At 47.2% G+C, this 18,559-nt stretch overlaps 1 protein-coding gene across 4 annotated transcripts; it reads left to right on the top strand.

Annotated features, from left to right (window-relative positions):
* Nucleotides 1-1,389: 1,389 nt before the first annotated feature.
* Nucleotides 1,390-16,704, top strand: TPRA1 (transmembrane protein adipocyte associated 1). 4 transcript variants are annotated; one of them, XM_032194177.1, is made up of 11 exons: nt 1,390-1,478; nt 4,712-4,914; nt 5,064-5,196; nt 7,693-7,779; nt 9,402-9,474; nt 10,481-10,560; nt 11,725-11,835; nt 12,223-12,283; nt 12,898-13,000; nt 13,615-13,695; nt 14,764-16,704. In XM_032194177.1, the coding sequence occupies exons 2-11, from the start codon at nt 4,724-4,726 to the stop codon at nt 14,996-14,998; spliced, it is 1,155 nt and encodes a 384-aa protein (XP_032050068.1). In that variant the 5' UTR covers nt 1,390-1,478; nt 4,712-4,723; the 3' UTR covers nt 14,999-16,704. The 4 variants fall into 4 exon arrangements, with proteins under 4 accessions (XP_032050068.1, XP_032050071.1, XP_032050070.1 ...); XM_032194180.1 differs by having other exon boundaries at nt 4,716-4,914; XM_032194179.1 differs by lacking the exon at nt 1,390-1,478 and adding an exon at nt 1,531-1,739.
* The last annotated feature ends 1,855 nt before the right edge of the window (nt 16,705-18,559 follow it).

The following is an 18,559-nucleotide window of genomic DNA, read 5'->3' on the forward strand; positions in this document are numbered from 1 at the left end:
AACCTGGTTCAACTCGGTAGAGAATCAGAGGAACGGGGCTGAGGCAGGCACCAGAGTCCAGGGCGCATCCTGTCCCCTCCACGAGGTTTGCTGCAGTGAAGCTGGAAAGTTAAACCTGAGAAGAGGACCAAGCAGACTTATTTGAGAAAGATGCAAGCGTGGGGTGGTCCCAAAATAACTCCGTGCTTGCTGTTCCCTAGAGCAGGTCATGCAAACTTTTCTAATACGGGGATCTTCTAAAAAGGTATTGACCGTGTACAGCAAAGTTCAACACAGCCAAGGCCTTGCATTCCTGCAGGAGCAATCCCTAGAGCCCCAGGTGAACCACAGGTAGAAAAGCCACGTCAGTTTAACCTCCAGCCTTTGGGATGACTCAGGTAACAGGCATCCATCCTCCTTGGAACCGGGATCTCAGTCAGACAGCTCTTACTGCCAAGAGTCACCTGCTGATATTTAGCCAGCTATTTCCTTTAACTTCCTTGTTAAATCTTGCCTCGTTTCTCCCAGCTATGCCCCAGTTTGCCATACTGAACATCTTTTCTCACCAACTGCTGTTTGCACCTCCCAATTCTGCTAATGAATTTTCCTATTCCCCTTTTGCTGCTGTTGTCCGAACTATGCTGACCTAGCTCAGCTTCAAACGTTCCTTAAAAGCCAAACTCTCCAGCTCGTTAATCATTCTCTCCTACAGCGTGTTGATTACAGCATCCGGGGCACGGAAGAAAATTATTAACTCCCCTGCTTTCAACAACCAATTCCTTTATTGAGGCAGCCTAAAATCCTCGCTCTCCCAGTCCTGGGGGCGCACACCGATTCGGGTGCTGGCTCACACGAGCGCCCACGGTCACATCCATGCTGTCAGGAGCCGGTTTTGACGCTACCTTGCCCGGGCTGTTGTGGAAAATACGAATCAGTGGGTGCAGCCCAGAGCCTGCTGTGAGCACCAAGGGCACGGCCACCACCCCACGGGCTCAAGGCAGCCATTTCCCTGCCCCACCAGGGCAGCGTTGGGACTGTGGGTGGCACCAGGGCAGCGTGAGGGCCCTGCGGGGAGGGGATGACTGCTGGGGGTGCGGGGCAGGCTGCGGGGCGCTGCTGTCCCCTGGGGAGTTGATGAGCGCCTGCAGCACGGCCCTGGGGAACGGGGTGTATATAGGGGGGAGATGCGCTGGGTAGACCTGGCCGCCGGGACTCGGTTCCTTTAAACCGCATCGAGCCCGCCCCCCAGAGTCCCGCCTCCCCGCGCTTCCAATTGGCTATCCCCACCACTTCTTTCTGCCACTCCATCCTACCTGCCTCCCTATTGGTCTTTTCCCTCCCCCGCTGAGGGACCATCTCCCAATACCCCTCCCCGAGCCCAGCCGAAGAGGCTCCGGCCTGGTAGCGGCGCCTGGCTCCAGCCTCCCTTCCGCGACGCTCCCCGCCGGGGCCGGGGCCTGCTGGGGCTGGGCCGGGCCCCGCGGCTGAGGGGAGGCCGGGTAGGAGCCGGGGGGGGGGGGTGCGGGTGACGGGAGGGGAGCTCGGGCTGGCAGCGAGGCTTGAAAATCTGGCTTTAAAAAGAACAAAAAAGGGCTTTTTTCGCTTGTTTTTAACCTTTTTTTTAAAAAAAAATAATCTTGGGGGCTGTCGGGGTGGCGGTGGGGTCGGAGCGCCGCCCGCTCGGTGCTGTGGCAGCCGGAATTCAAGCAGGGAGGGGAGCCCTGTGGGGAGTCCGCTCCTCGGGCACAGCCAGCCCTCAGGTAGGTGCGGTGCCGGGCACCTGACCCCAAAGCTTGCCCACACCGTTAGGGGCAGGAGCTGGTTGTTGAGGGGCAGGCAGCAGCCCTACAGCGCCCGGTGCCCTGCCCCAGTGACCCCACGGGGCACCGCCGTGTTTTCTCTCCAGATATTACACGTGCAGGGCTCAGCCGGGTGGGTTTTGGTTCCTGTCAGGGGGCCGTGGCTGTGGCACTGGGCTCGTCTCATGGGGCTGGGGCTGAATTCAGCCCCTGTGTGCGTGGGCCGGGCTGGATCGCAGCAGGGTGAGGTGAGCGATCCCTGGGCTCTGCTCAGCTGGCTGAGTTTATTTCAAGGGTTTTTAGTCTGCTACAGGGAGCGGTGCTGCTGGGGATCCCTGCCGTCAGTTCCCAGCCCCATTGCTGGGGGTTTTTCCCTGGTATTTCCACCATACCGGGGCGGATCTAAGCGTGAGCGTGGTGCTGTGCCTCTGTGCGTATCCCGCTGTGGGATGGGAAGAGGAGCAGGATCCCAGCAGCAGGGCACGGCGAGCAGCCTGGCACAGCGCTGAGCTCGGTCCTGCTCTGCCCTTTGAAACTTGGGACTGGAGCTGGCTGCTAGACGTGGCCAACCCCTCTCCTTATCAGCAGCTCGCTGCCCTTGCGTGATAGTGGGGATCCTAGGGGAAAGGAATTGGAGCCTGTTTGTTCGTTTGTAGAAGAACGCATTCTTTCCCAGGTAATTCGTCTTCAGCTTTATACTCGAGCTCTTTTCTATGGGACAAGCAGATCAAATCTTTGTCCCAGAAAAGATATGAGAGGGTGTGATGGTTCACAGCTGCTTTTATTCTGCCCACACTCTGTGAGGTTTTTCTCTACCCTTTCCAAGCCTTTTTAAAGATAGGTAGAATTTCTTCTGTGTTGACAAATGTGAATGTATTTGTCCTTGTTGCTACTGAGACGCAGAGGTCAGGGAAGTGTTTCAGAGGAGAATGGAGCAGAATTATTTAGAGAAAATCATTCTCAACGGTGTTGATTCAGAAGAGTGAGGAACTGGAGAGGGGACACTTCTGGAGAGGTCTGCCCTGTGAAGGTTGTTTGCTGGAACCTCTGCTACAACTAGGGTTTGTTGGCACGCACGCTGCCACCTCAGCACAAAGTTGATCTTTCCAGGTTTGTGTGTCTGTGTTTGATGTGACGTCCCTTGTGCAGCCCAGCACATGGCAGCTGCGAAAGCAAATCCCATTCCGAAGCCTCTGTCAGCAGGGGGTGAATCAAAGGGAGGGTCTGTCAGCTGGGAGTGACTCCTCGGAAGACCTCGGAAGAGCCTCAGCTCTGACGACAGGTTTGTGGCCACAGTCCTGAGCGGTCTGTGGGGAAGGTGCTCCCGAGTTGCCCGACGGATGACGCAGGGCTGTGCTGATTCTTTCCGCCCGGTGAGTCACCCAGCATCTGCCAGGGAAGCTACCTGCTGGCTCCTGTCATTCAGGCTGCTGGGTCTGCTGTGCCAGCCAGGGCTAAATTCAAACAGGGAGAATTTTTCTGCGGTGAATCCTGGATTAACTATAGCACACAGACTGCTAGAGTGCTATCTCTGGCACCACACATCTCTAAGGGCAGTTGGTCGAGGTTTTTTGGATCTGTCAGCGGTGACCACATCTCTGGGGAGTGCCAGGAGAGGTGGCAGGGCCCTGTGCTTGCATTCAGCTCCTCGGCAGCGTGTTAACAGTGAGGGTTGCTGTTTTGGGGTATGAAGAAGAGAGGATCTGTGGAAGGTGGCACTGAATTAGGAACAGGCTTACTAATATAAATCAGGTCAAAACTCTAATCCTGCTCTACAGTACTGTGTGCCAGCATCTGCTTGAACTTCCGAGATGATTGTGGAACCAAGAGAGTGATGAACTGCTGTCGCTTCTGCTGCAATGACACTTAGCAAAGCCACTGGCACGGGCATGAAGCACGTGGGATTTAATGGACAGTGGAGCAGAACAATGCAGCAGTGTAGGGCCTGGTGGGCGGACAGATGGAAGAAAACACGTGAGTGTTCTCTCAGGAAAGGCAACTCAAAAAGTTTCAGCAGGAGATGGGAAGCTCTCTTACCATTTCTCCAGGTGGCTGGAGAAGTATAAGGTAGAGCAGGCAAAAGAACCAAGCTGCACAACTCCTGTGGTTCTGACTGTGTAGCTCTCTGCTGCCAGAGAGTTTGGCTGTAGGAAATTCACCATGTAGGACTGCACCTGGTCCTGGGCTGCCAGTTTGCACAGATGCTGCTCTGTTTGAGAGACTCACTGTGATTAAGATTGATGGTAAGGAAGCTGGAGAGCCTTATGCTGCTCAGGTCATTGAGAGGCACCGTCTCTTCACATCCTTGCTGTTGTGCTTTAAATCAAAATAGTTCTGGTGTCTTGTGGAGTGTTAGAAGAAAAAGTTCTGAATTTTGGCTTTTGCTGGTGTTTTCTGCAGATAGTGCAGTCCCTTTTGGTAAAAGTACGTGAGGCTCTCCCAGCTCTGCCTGTAGGTTGGTAACAGCAACATGTTTTAGGTACAGGCCTTCATGTTTTCTTTGCTGTAGCTGAAATTCATTCATTGACTTCTTGGTCTTGGGAACTGGAATAATCAGTGGTACAGCAGAGTTTGCCTCTCTCTGAGGATGCCATGCGTTGCTGCTGAGTCTTGATTTCTTCTATGAATCTGCCAAAGCTCAAATCACAAAATTACTCCAGCTTAGCATGTCACTGTGTTGAAGGTACGTGTTGCTCTTGATACAAGATCCTGGTTTTCCACTGAGTACCCGAATGGCTGTGTGCAGGGCAGGTGGCATTTGTTCTGTTGTGTAACACTGTCCTTCTGATGATGATAATTTGCTGTAACAAGCAGGAAGCAGTTGTCCAGAGGCCTAATGGAAGGGATGTGCTTGTTTAGCTCTGACTCACAACTGATTTAATGTTCCTTTTTCTCTGCTGTCCTTGTCCTGTGCTGTGTTTGACCTGGACCAGATAGAAGGCAGGATGCTCCAGTCCATGATGTCTGTGATGAGATTCTCCGTGTCTGACAACATCACACACTCTACTGCCCTGGTGACAGCCCTAGATAATGTGACAACTTTGTCCCCAAAAACAATGCAGGTGATCAATGACACCAACATCACTGTGCCACACAAGTGCCTGCTGTTGCTCTATGAGGACATTGGGAAATCCAGGTGAGAAAGAGAAAATGGGATCACAGTCTGACCCTGGGCCAGGGGAAAAAGCTTTCTTTCTCGGAGTTTGGGAGAGAAGGGCCTGGGGCTGGTACCTTCTAGATGCTGAAGAACAGGAGAAAAAAAACTGTTTTATTTACTTTTTGCAGAGTCCGCTACTGGGATCTGTTGCTCCTGGTTCCCAATGTGCTTTTCTTTATGTTCCTTCTCTGGAAGCTGCCCTCTGCCAGGGCCAAAATCCGGGTTACTTCCAGCCCAATCTTCACCACATTCTACATACTAGTGAGTACCACTGTGTGCTTTTGAACTGACTGAAGGAGTGTTTTTTATTACCACTCATGAACAGTATCACCAAAACAGTGGGGAGAGAGAGAGCTAGCCTAGACCAAGGTCTATTTATTCCTATACCCAGGAATAAAATTTATTTTTAGTTGGAGGTATATTACCAGAAGTAGACACTTTCACTATTGAACTCTATTTTTCAGATTCTGGGAGTGTCCGTATCTGGATATGTGTGGTATTTGTTTTATGATGACTTACTTTCCTTCATGTGTTGCCTTGGGGTCTAGCATCTTATGTTTTCCTTCCTCCTTACAGTAAGTCATGTGACGTGAAACTTGCTTCTCACTGAGGTAGTGAAAGTGAAACACTAGAGAACGATTTTTGTTTCCCTTGTTGGAAAGCTTGGTCATCTAGTGTAGCAAACAGTGATGTGACAGGGTTCTGGTTAATTTGGGAATGCACTAATCTTACGCAGTTAGTTTTTCCCATCATATCAAAGTGGCTGCTAGATGATTTTCCTGTTAATACTTAAGATGGAAACATAACATAGGCAATACAGTCCCAGTTCTCAAACATGCAAGATCTCTTCTGTTCCCTTCTCCCTGATTCAGAAAAGCTCAGGCAACTTCTGATCACGTTCAGATAGTCTCTGTAGTGATCTCTGAACATCAGTCCTACTAACTGATTCTGCTCCCAGGGCATTGTAAATGGAGCTAGGAACCTGCTTGGATTTGTGTAAAGCGTTATTCAGAAGCTTGATCCTATGTGTACTTTGAGATCCTAGCTTGCCTCCAAGCAGCATGATTTGCCTGCTCTGGCTCAGGGAGATTAGTACAGGCTGTGTAAGTAAATGTGTGTTTGGACTGGGTTAGAATGGAGGCATCCTTCAGGCAGCATACGGGTACTGGTACAGCAAAACCCATAGCACATCACAACAGAATGTAAGCTGGTAGCCTCAGCTGAGTCTTTGGTGAGGAATCTTACAACTCTTACAGGTGTGAGGTGTGGGCACTGAGCTCGTGCAAAGTTTTGGGTAATCAGGGTCATACACGAATGCTCCAACTTTAAAAAATATTACTAGCTATTTGCAGCCTGGATTGAAGTCTTCCATTCCGTTTCCAGTAACGCAGAGGGGTCAGCAAGAAGTTCATTCCAAAGGCTTTGAAAAGTAAAACTGAGAAACCAAAGGAAAGAAAAAAGTGAACTGACTGTATGCTGTCAGCTTCTTCAGAACAGAGCGAGAAGTAGAATGTGATGAACCAGCCTTAGAGAAAAGTGCTTTTCACTCAGTTTGATCTTCTGGATTGAGTTTTTGGGAGAGGAGGATGTTAAGTGTGTCCTGTGAGGATTTCCTTTCAAATGGCTGTTTGACACATTTTGAAGGAATGCTTTCTTGTGGAGTCAGTGATTAAAGCTAAGTTAATAGCTTTAGAAGAGTCTCTACCTTCTTAGAGAGGAAGCAAAAGGGGTGTGTTTTCCTCTCTGAGCTGTTGCTGCTCCAGAACACGTTATATTCAGGGACCCTTCTTTTTCTGTAAGTGTTTTTTCCTCTTTAATCCCAGAAGGGAATGTGACATTATTCTGTTGGGCTGTTGCATCCCCTCTTCCTCTAAGGAGGAAGCACTCTGCAGTAGGTGACGTACTGGTTGTTTGCATTCTCCATCTGTCTTGGAATCAGCTTGGACTTCCATTTTGTGGTAGATGTCGCTGCCTCATACCTTCATCATTAGTTTAAATTAGCCTTTAACTTGGAGAACTTTATCTGGAAAAATCTGCCTTCTCAGAGGGTAAGTCTGCACAGCAGAGGGTAGATATATCCAAATGAGGTCTTAATTGCAGAGTATGGTTGTAACAGCACTGGGGTTGGCAAATTAGCCTTGCTGCGCTCTGTGCTGCCATGCTTGAATGGTGCATGAGCTGATGTGGGTATCTTGATGCTGCTCTGTGTGCTGGGGTGAGATGCTTTAAAGCTGCTGGCTGCATTGACTTACCTTCTGCATTCCTGAGCGTCCTCAGTGTTGAGGGAAAGAACTGTGGATTTCAGCTTTATCACAGATCTCAAGTGAGGTAGTTGGTATGAAGCGGCTTCTGTTATCTGATGCCATTGGTTTATTCAGTCATACCAAGCACTTGAGCTTTTAACTTGGAGGGCTGTATTTTGTCTGACTTTTCTCCTGCCCTGCCCCAGCAGACTGAAAGGTGGGAAGACTTACATTATAAAAGTACGGTTGTAAAAGAGTGGATGAGAATTCTTCAGAACTGTTGAATCTGACAGTTGAGGAAACGTGCACCTTCATAAATTCTAAGCCAGTACTCACACCTGACAAGCCTGAGGAATTTTCTTCAGGAAATTAAACTGAATCTGTTATGTGAGGTTCTCAGTACACGTTATCAGGCTTCGAAGCTGACCTGGAAACAGTATTCCACAAGGGTGTCTGATCATTACTGCATGTGAGCCTTTTGACATGAGCTTATTTTTGATACCTTTTCATGTAGGTGTTTGTGGTGGCTTTGGTTGGTATCGCCCGTGCTGTTGTCTCCATGACTGTGAGTGCCTCTGATGCTGCCACAGTTGCTGATAAGGTAGGTACAGGTCGCATTCTAGAGGCTCTGCTTCATGCGGTTCTGGCCACACAGCATTCTGCTACTGCTTCCCTTTTATTTGCATGCAAGAAGAATGTGTTTTTGTTTGCACTACTCACAGCTTATGTAGGCTACGGAATCCTATTCTGATAGCTGTATCTAATTAATCACAACATCCAGGGCTGTAAAACAATGGACTTCCTAAATTAGACACAAACAGTGGCAGTTAAACTTTCCTGCAGATGGAAAGCTGTGCTTTGCAAGAGCTAAACAAACAAACAGGTACCTTTAGTGGATAGGCAATACCTAGCCTCTGTTGCTCTTGCTATATTTGAGGGACTCTTGGAAAAATAGTGAAGTCTTTTGTGTTGAAAACAAATAAAACAGAATTCCCTTTTTGTCCTGATAGCTGAATGTCCTTGCAGTTTCTCTGAGCAGAGGGTGAACCCTTAGCAAACAGGAAATAGCTTTGTACATGCTGTTCCTTTGTAATTGTTTGACTTGCAACAGAATATTACCTAAAACAAAAAAAAAACCTGCTGCTTGAGCTGTTGGAGGAAGAAGGGCTGCCCAGAGTACAGGTCTTCTACCTTTATTCTCTGGGATGAGTGTGATTCTCTTGCTTTCCCTGTAAAAGCATTTTAAAGCATTGCTTGCTGTGAGTAGCTGGAACTTTGTAGCACTTCCATCCACCTCTGTTGAACAGATGTATGTCCAGGACTTGAAAAATGAAGAAGAGGAGAGAAGGTGCTTTCATGTTGCTGAGAAGTCATGCAGGAGGACAGACATTCAGTCAGTCTTTCCTGTGGGCTCATGTTCTAATATGCCTTATGTTTGTTTGCTCTCATATGTACATACATTTTTCTCGTGTATATATGCATATACACAAGAGAACATCCCAGAAACTATAAATATATTTTCTGAGTTGTCTTATTGTGTGCCTCTTAAAATACTGTGTATATTCAAGAGAACACCAGTGCTCAGAGAAAAGGGATGCATAAGGCAGAATCAGGGTTATTGTCCTAAGTGTGGCCTCGGTTTATTGTATGACTTTCCAGAAAGTAACTTCACCTGCTTTTTGCCTGATCTTGTTTCACCAAATGAAGCCTGGGAATTAAAAATGACAAGCTGGAAGCTAGTCAGTTTTAGAGTTGAATATACTCTGGCTTTGGGGACCAAAATCCAGACCTTCTCCTTGGAGGAGGGCATAATACTGAATTTATTCAGTCATAACTTTACTGCAGAATTTTCTGCTTTAAGAACTGGCCCTGTTTGATGCTACACTTTCAAGATCATTGTGGATTGTTGTTTCTTGAGAGTACAGCAGAAAGTGCATTTTTATGACAAGTGACAGATCCACGACCATGGCAAACCGTGGCCACTCTCTCTCTGCAGGCAAGCTGTTTGCTTTGTCACACAATTCTTCTGTTCAGACAAGATCAGGCCTTGGGACAAGCATAAAGTTAGCATCCCCACAAAGCACAAGGAAGGTTTATAGAAATGACCCGTTCCATTTAGAGGCAGCTATCCCCTGGAGCAGAGAATGGAGTTTTGCTCTATTAACTTCTAACTGGTTCCTGGCTCCTTCTAATCATGTTTGTCTGGTTTCTGTTGTCCCTCAGATCCTGTGGGAGATCACGAGGTTCTTCCTTCTGGCAATTGAGCTGAGTGTGGTGATTCTAGGCCTTGCCTTTGGTATGTGCCAGGAGTTTGAGTGCTTTGAATGTTTCCTGTTCCCTTTCTTTCCACAGATACTGTATCTGTAAGCTTGTAGAAATGCTAATCTTACAAAATTAAGGAGTTCCAGAATAAAGACAAAGGAAAAATTAGTTTGTTAGAAATGGCTGAAAGCCTGATTACATTCACAATTCTATGGCTTGTACCATTTCAAAGTTTATTTGTGCTTTATTTGTCCTGCATGCATGTGGTGAAGGAGTCTTCAGCTTAGGTGAAGACCTTTATGCAGAGATTAACTGTCTGATCTGTGCTTAAAGTGCTCTTCATTTAAGAAGATGGTTACTTCTGGGGGTCCTTCTGTGTGCTTCCCACCTTGGTTAGTTTGAGTCCATCCTGGCTTCATTCAGTCCATTTAGCTGTACTTGTAATCTGTCACTCCACTTGCAGTTGTACAAGTAAAAATACTGTTTGGAGCACCTCTTGCTGTGGGTGAAAGGTGGGGGAGAGGGTACCCATCTCCATCACATCTGCCATTAAGACATCTGAGCGCTGCCTCTTTCCTCTTTGGGGTTAAAGAGTAATTTAGGTTAGAAGGAGCTTATGGAGACTGACTGCTCCAATGTATTTCAGTGAAAATTTTTCTAAATTATGCAAGGCCTTCTCCCTCTAATCCAGTCACCCATCAACACTTTTCCTGGAAAGAAAATAAAACCTGTCCATGTAGACGATGATAGAATCATTCCTGACTTTTGTTTGTAATCCAAATGACAGGACTCGGTTCCTCACTGTATATTAGTGTGGGCAGAAGGAAGCAATTAAAAACTTGTTATTTTACAAGTGTTACTTTGCCTTTGAAAGGCTCAGCTCTCCAAATGGGAGCAGTTGACAGGGGTTAAGTAAGCTTTAAACTTCCCCCGAAGGACTGTGGAAATAAAAATGTTTTCTTTAATTGGTTTTGGAGAGGACTGATTTTTAGCAGGGATGGGATTGCAACCTGAGTCACTTCTTTATTCCTTAATTCCAGGTCACCTGGAGAGCAAGTCGAGTGTGAAACGTGTTCTGGCAATCACCACAGTGCTGTCTCTGGCATATTCTGTCACCCAGGTGAGTACGTTGGAGCAGAAGAGTTAGCCTTTGCAAAAGGGGTGGCTTGCCATGGAGTTTGTTAGGTGTGGGGTTCCTGGAATGTGCAGAAAGTGGCAGCTTTGCTCTCTGGACAAAGTTATGGGGGAAGACTGGATGCTTGCAGTGGAGTATGAAGTTCCTCAGGGCACGTGCTAGACCCTATCACCCTTTCATCTCCGTGGCAGGAATACCTCAATCAAGCTCAAGAAATGAGATGGAAATTTAGATAGATTGCCTTGTTCAGTGAATCTTGGAACAGGAATGAGTGTTTTTCACATCTGAGCCTCAGATCTTGGGTCTAGCCTCAAGTACAATCAAAACTAGATGGAGACACCCAAAGTGCCCTTGTCAGTACGGGCTGTGCACTGTGCCTCTTGTCTCCTGTCTCTTTGAGAGATGAGAGCTCTTGCATCCCTTCAAACGAGCAGCTGGCTTCCTAGCTCAGTTATTAGCTGGGTCTCCCTCTCTCTGGACAATGCAGTGTGTGTCTGGGTTTATTTTTCTCATTGGTATGTAAGTGCTCAGCTCTGTGCCTCTATCAGGGGCGGCACCAGAACAACACACAGATCATTGTTCAGTGATCAGGCCCTGGTGTGTGGAGGCAGTGAGCTGATCATTACCACATGATATCCTGGAGGAGCCTGATTAAGTATCAAGTGTTTGAGAACCGTATCAGGCTGATAATACTTACAAATTCTTTTCTCTCTGCTGTCTGTATGGCAGCTTCTGTTCATATTTCTCAGGGATTCAAGTGAAGAAGACAGCCTCCTTTCCTAACTCCTGCACAAGTGCAGGCATTTATATTCTGGATGTTGCAGCAGGAAAGGTGTACTTTAGCGATGGAAATAGGAGTGGAACTGTTTCAAATAGCGACTCTTGTCCCTTCCTTCAGTCTCTTCTCTGGAATGTCAGTGATGCTGTTTCTCTTTGGATGCTGATTCTTGCCACTTTTTTTTTTTTCTATCACTTCTTGTTTTCTATTTTTTCCCATTCAGGTTGAACATAACTTGGCCTAAGCAAGGTAGCAGTGAGGTGTGGCAGAGACAACTTAACTGAGCTTTCAACAGTCTCATTTATACACACACCTACTGTAGTGAGGGTGCTGACTGTCCTAGTGTAGTAACGGTGTCACTTCTCTCCTAGGGGACCTTGGAAATCCTGTACCCTGATGCCCACCTCTCAGCAGAAGACTTCAACATCTATGGTCATGGAGGGAGACACTTCTGGCTTGCCAGCTCCTGTTTCTTCTTTCTGGTAAGTACGAGGCACGTGTTATGCACTCTGACAGCCTCTTTATAATTCCTGAATGGAGTAGGGAGAATGATTTGAGCATATTAAGGCCCTAGGCCACCTCCTCCTTGATACGGTGCGGCATGGTGCTTTTCATTAGACAAGGAAGCTGAAGCAAAAAAGTTTGTGTAAGCTGTGACAGCTGAATCTGAACTGAGCTCGGATGTTATTTGCTCCCTGGTTTCTCAGTGACCATGCTTTGTGTGCTGATGGGGTGAGGTGTGGAGCACTCACATGTGCGCTGGATTTAGTGTCAGGGAGCCTGTGCCCCTGCCCTGAGACATCTAGGAAGCGTGTGACACCACTCACTGCCTCTGCAGCTGTGGGACAGTTCTTTCTTTGTCTCAACAGGTCTACTCCTTTGTGGTGATTCTTCCAAAAACTCCTCTGAAGGACCGGATTTCTCTGCCTTGTAAGTGAATGTAGTGGGTTCCATCCTACAGGTGGGGACAGCAGCAGGATGAAAATATAGGTGGGAATAAGAGGTTCCTGTATGTGATTGTGCTGCAGATTTGTCCCCCTATTTAAGGGTACAGAAACATGGCAAAGGACACAAGCTATCACTGGAAAGTAGGATGTTGTGCATTTTGGAGGGCAGGGTAAGAGGAATTACATTGCAACTTCAACAGCAAATCAGTTACATTAAGGAAACAAGATGCAGTAGCTCGATCTTGATACAGATGTAAATATGTAATCTCCCAAGAGCAATAAGAATCCTTGCCTTAATAATGATTTCCTTTTGAAATGCACATATGATGTTGAAGTGTCCATGCTAGTCAGCCTGTGAGAAAGAGGCTGATTGAAGCTGCTTAATAAGTTTTATCTGGGCATTTACTTTAAGATGCTTTTCTGTTGTTGGTGTGTGCTGTTTTATTTGGTTGTGGAGTATCTGCAGTTCTTGAACAGGGAGAGAGGCTGCTACTGAGGTACTTACATTGCACTGTACTTTCTCTGTGTAGTGTGGGTACCCTCGTGCTGGTGCTTGTGGGGTTGAGCTTCATCCTTGTGTTCATGTCTTTCCCACAGCCAGGAAGAGTTTTTATGTTTATGCTGGAATCCTGGCACTGCTGAACCTGGTGCAGGGCCTGGGCAGTGCCCTTCTCTGTGTAGATATCATCGAAGGACTGTGGTATGTATGCTGGGAGGGAGGGCTGCAGCCCAGTCTCTCACATTATGTTTGTGTCCGTTAACACTGCCCGTCTCAAGAAAACAAACTTTCATGGTGTTCCTAAGGGGGAATAAAGTTGTTGGTTCTGTTTCACGCCAAAAGAATTCTAAATCATCAGGAAGCTTGAAGCAGGGAGGTCTCTGGAGTGTGTGCAGTGGTCTTGAGGTGGTGAGAGAGACCAGTCATTTGACTCCACTGATGTCTGGCCACTGGCTTGTTTCATAGATAACAAGGGAGTAAATAGCCTGTTTGCTGGGAATAGCATGGGAGTGCTCTTGGTCATGTCTGGAGTCTCATTCTGCAGAGATCAGTCACTTTCCATGAGTCAAAATTAGCAGCACTGAGGCTTGGAACCGGGAACATGGCATGGTTTCCTCTTGAGCCTCTAGGAGAGGTGACACATTGGTGGCAGAGTCTGTTATTTTGCATCAGTCTGAAATTGGTTAGCAGAAGACTTCTTGTGCTCTGTTTGGATGCTGGAGGGAAGTGGGATCGTGTCCTCTGGGTGGATGTGGCTGGGGTTATCCAGTTGTATTGTGTTGGAGTACTAAATATTTTCATGTTCCCTTCTGCAGCTGTGTTGATGCTACCACGTTCCTTTACTTCAGCTTCTTCGCACCTCTCATCTACGTGGCATTCCTGAAAGGCTTCTTTGGGTGAGTAGCCAGGAGCAGGGATTTAGGGAATATGTATTGTTAATTGTTTGGCACCTGAGTTGTTTCAGTCTGCAGAGAAAGGCAGTGACTACAATGCCAGTTAAGGAACCAATTTTATATTTCTGGCCTTGCTGTTTTTCTTGTGTGACCCAGGGCTGGTCACTTTTGTATGCAAAGTTGAGCCAATATTTGTTTTCCTCTCGAACATTTGAGGAGGGTCACTTCAGTGTCTGCATCCTGTTAGTGCAGAGTTCTGTGGCTGAAGTTGGTAACTAAGTGGTGAGTGAGAGATCGAATGAAAGATTAATCGGGCTCCTGAGTGGATTTTTAATAGATTTTTGGTAAGGATCTGTGGGGTTAAGTAACCCCTTGACTGGGGATTCCTATACAATGGGGCAGTCATTAGGTGAAAGCACTCGGGAGTGTTTATTACCGGGTTGAGGGTGCCGCCGTGTGGCCACTCAGGAGATTTATCTTGGTTAGAAAAGAGTGTGTGAGCGTAGGCTGTGTCTTTTATTGTCCACGCAAGAAACATCAGGCTTTTGAACCACCAAGAACAAAAAGTACTCCTAAAATATCAAAGTGTTTCTTCTGCCTTCTGAAATCAGAAGGGAACCGTTTCTGGAGTTAAACCTGTAACAGAGGCACGTAATCTCCGTGAGGTGGAGACACATGTGAAGTACTTGTATTTTGATTTTCTGGATGCACACGAATGGAATGTGAGGTGGAATCCTGTTTTTACCAGTAGGCAGGCCTGCTGTGGAGTCCAGTGATGTTTGGATGCTAAGGATTGCCCTCAGTGCTTCAGAACTCAGAGTTGCTTCCCACACTGACGTCAGGACTCTGCCGTTTTTATTTCTCCCAAATAGCCCAGTCCCAAGCTACATTTAGTATAAATTCATGGCAGTCACTCCACTAGGTGTATTTCAGGGCTCAATGCTCACGTGAAAGGTTCTTTAGGACCTGACTACGTGGGTTTTGGTGCTGCTGAGTTTCAGGTAAAGATAGGTGGCTGTGATGAGACAGTGCATTGCTTTAACGTGTGTTTTAAATCTTTAATAACTCCAGGTCTGAGCCGAAGATCCTTTTCTCCTACAAATGTCAGGTGGATGAGCCTGAAGATGTGGATGTGCACCTACCCCACCCGTATGCAGTTGCCAAGAAGGAGGGGATGGACTCTGGGTTCTACTCCAGCACTCAGATCGACACCACAGCGTACCTGGATGACGTAGCCTCCATGCCATATCACGTGGGCAGCATCAACAGCGTAGACAGTGACCGCTGGAAAGCCATCAACGCCTAAGGCAGGGCTGCCCCCTTCACATGATGCCTCGTTCCTTCCCTTCTAAACACCCTGATACACAGCTGTTAGGATGTCCATTGGAAGTCTGTCCTTGGCTATCTGCCGTGGCTTTCCTCTGTTCCTTAGGATTTCGGAAACCTGTCATGGAACTAAGTTGGCAGCCCAAGTCCCATTGGAAAGAACACCGTCACTACCTGAAAACAATCTAGAACAGCTCTGTTCGTAAAGCTATGAACACCAAACCTTCGTGATCCTCCATGTTCCAGATGCCAACCTGATCCAGAAGATGGCCCCGAGTGGCACCTCCTGCCTCGCAGTGACTGACAGCACTTGTCTGCCAATTAAGGGAATGGCACTTAGGGATGATGCTATTGATCTGACTGCTGTATTCTACACATACTGAAAGAGTTTAGTGAACCAAAGATGGTCTTCCTGGGATTTCTCAAGCAGCACAATTGTCTGGGCCTTGTCATAATGTAACTGCACGGGCAGCAACAGCAGCCTCTAAAGAGGGAAGCCAGTCAGCAGGGTTCATCTCTAATTTCAGCTAACGCTAATGAAAGCTATAAATTGCTAGGGTTTAAAAGGACTTTGTGAGCGTGTGGGGAGGAGAAGAGAGGTATGAAGAGAAATGAACTGTCCAGCGTGCCCTGGGACTATTTTGGGGGGCACAGGCTAGTAGCTTAGCAGCATGGATGTGAGCTGACAGAGCAATGGGGAGACAGGACAGACAGCACAGCTGGGCTGAGGTGGCTGTGAAACAGCATGGAGACTGCACTGCTGTGTGCCTGAGTTCACAGGGACAGCTAGGTAACAACACTGAGCCAGGGCGAAGTTTCAAGAATAAAACCTGTGAGGTAGGGGTGTTTTACATCTGCAGCCTGCTTTATGGCTCTGGCAGGGTCATGGAGAGGGCTGTGAGGGAAGCTGACTCTGCAGATGAAGGCTTCAGAGACATTCAGATGCCAGAGGCAGAGCAGAAGTCCATGATGAATCTGAGCTGTCAGTACATAGTGACTGGGGGCTCTCAGACACCACAGGCATTCTGGAATTAAGCTGGCTGGTGTTCTGAGTTGGGAGGTGGGTGCTCTGCTACAGCTTCTGTTATGTTACAGTTCAGATCCCCAGATTTCTTCTGGTCTGAATAGGTTTTACGGCTTGTTATATTGGAGATAGTTATGTGCACATGGAGTGTGGTTCATTTAAAGACTGTCTGGGACTTATTAATCCCTTCCACACTGGAATGGGGACTGTTGTCGGAGCTGTCTGGCATGCAGTTCCAAAACATTGTGTTCTAATCCAGGGACTGTTAGCTGAAAGCTGCAGTAGGCTGGTTTCTGAGGCAGATTGTGCTCTCCAGGGATGAAGAGGTTTATTCTTCTAGCTTTGGGGGTGCTTTCCTACCTGAGTCCTACAGGTAGGCAGAGATCTGCTCTAGTAACTTCCCACTAAAAATGGTAGAAAGAGGAAATTGGAAACACTTGAGTACTGTGTACATCTCTTGCCACAACTCACTGCTATTTCTGAAAAAGGATATTGATGTAAGAGTTTCTGTGAAATCATCATGCAGGGTGCAGCGTGGAGGTATTGGTTTGGGTCATGAGTAGGCAGGGGGAAGCACTGGCTACTCAGTGTTCCCACCATAGGGGAAGAAACAGTTTGGATAAGAACACAAAGTTCGTATCAGTTGCCGAAACTATGCAGGCCCTCTGCTTATCTTTTTTTTTTTTTTTTTCGTTAATGAGCAATGCAGCCTCTCTGTTCTGCTGCCTGTGGACCTTGCCCTTCAGGCCTTTAAGTAGCATTGACAACTTTCTTTAAAAAAAAAAACAAAACAAAAAGGCTTCCATGTGTGAGAACTAAATTTTCCCATGTGGATCAATAGCCTTTCACATTTCCTTTCCTCATAATGACTGTGAAAGGGGTGGACAAGCAACTGGCCAAGTCAGTCCTTGCCACATGAGAGAAGTGTTTTGTGCTCCTCCCATTGCTTGCTGTGAGTCAGCCTGAGAGGCACTTGCTTGCCTATTCTAAAAGGGATGGATGATGTGGTGCCTGAATTGCCCTCCTGCTCCTAATGCTGCTTACAACACCGATCCTGCGCTGCTGTTTGGAAGTGTGGGGAAACCTGCAGAGCTTCCCTGCAGCTGGTGGGCCTTGGACAGGTCTGAAAGATCTGAAAGTCTAAACAGTTGAGAAATAAAGGAGCAAACGCTTTTCCATCCCAAGGAGTATTTGCTGACTAACACCCTGAGTGCAAGGACTTATCTGCCCTCCTTGGTGCTGTGAAGAGCAGGTCCTGAATTTGCCTCCTCATCAGCTGAATTCAGTGCTGAGGGATCACTGGTGCAGGTGGTCAGCACGTCCATCCTGTCCTTTGCTGGCAGGGCTCCAGGATTTCTGGAGTGTCCCGTGTTCTGCTGCTGAGGAGCTCCTGCGCTGGGTCACGGACTGACCTTGCTGTTGTATATGTATATAGCGCTTCGGGCCATGCCCACAATGGTCCTCGAGCAGAAGTGTTGTGTGGGGGGTGCAAAGAGACTAAATATAGAATAAATGTATATATATTTTTTGTAAAATAAAGAAATAATATTGTTTGGCATAAGTGGTCCAATGTTCTTTCTCAAGTGATCCCTGTTATGGAGAAAAAATATTTCAGATTAAATAAAAATAAACCCTGAACAAGTTTGGCAGATAATAATGGAGTTACATGATGTCTTTTTGTCAGAGACAGACTCTTCCTTTTTGGAAACCTATTCCTAGGGCAGCGCAGAGAGTGGTTTCCAGGTCTGCCATAGAGTGAATTTCTCAATAACTGGGTCTTGTTCCCAGTCGTGCCTAGCATCAGGGGTCTCTGCTGTAAGACAGTCTTCCCCTGTTGCTTGGGAAAAGGCTTGTGTGGGAGTAGGCACTGACTGGTGCCCAGTTCCTATTCTGGGCTTTGGGATGACTGTTTGTGGACTTCTCAGTACAAGAACTGGGTGCCATCAAATTAAATGAGCAGGTGGCAGGTTAGAAATAGAGGCTTGCAAGGAGGGCTTTGGGAGGAATCATTATGCACTTGCCTCACTTACGCTTTTTCTTTGGTGCTACCTGTTGGCCTCTTCCAGAAGTGGTTTGGCTTTACCCAGAGCTTTGCTCCTTAGCTGGGTGTGTGCAGTGTTTCTGTACTGCTGTGCAAACAGCTACTGCTGCTTTGCCATTCTGTAGTCTTAAGACCTCAAGCAATAGGGAAAAGCTTCCAAAGCACAAGGCATTACACAAATAACAGAATATTCCCCACTCCTGGGAGCATGCTACAGAACACAGACAGTGGTATCTTGCAGAGCAGCATCCTAGATACTCGCTTAGGGCTGGCCAGGGTCCTGTTGATGAGACAGCTGCAGCTCTACAGCGAAGGGCAAGTATTAAACAGTTAAAAATGTTCTGATGCAGAACTAAGACACTAAGACTTTATTAACTATTATCTATCTAGTCACATATGCACAAAATTGAATAGGTCATCATGTAGCCTGTATATCTAGGAATCCAGAAAGTTTATTTGGAAAAGATCCTCCAAAG

The sequence above is a fragment of the Aythya fuligula genome, chromosome 10 (assembly GCF_009819795.1).
Source record: "Aythya fuligula isolate bAytFul2 chromosome 10, bAytFul2.pri, whole genome shotgun sequence".
Lineage (NCBI taxonomy): Eukaryota > Metazoa > Chordata > Aves > Anseriformes > Anatidae > Aythya > Aythya fuligula.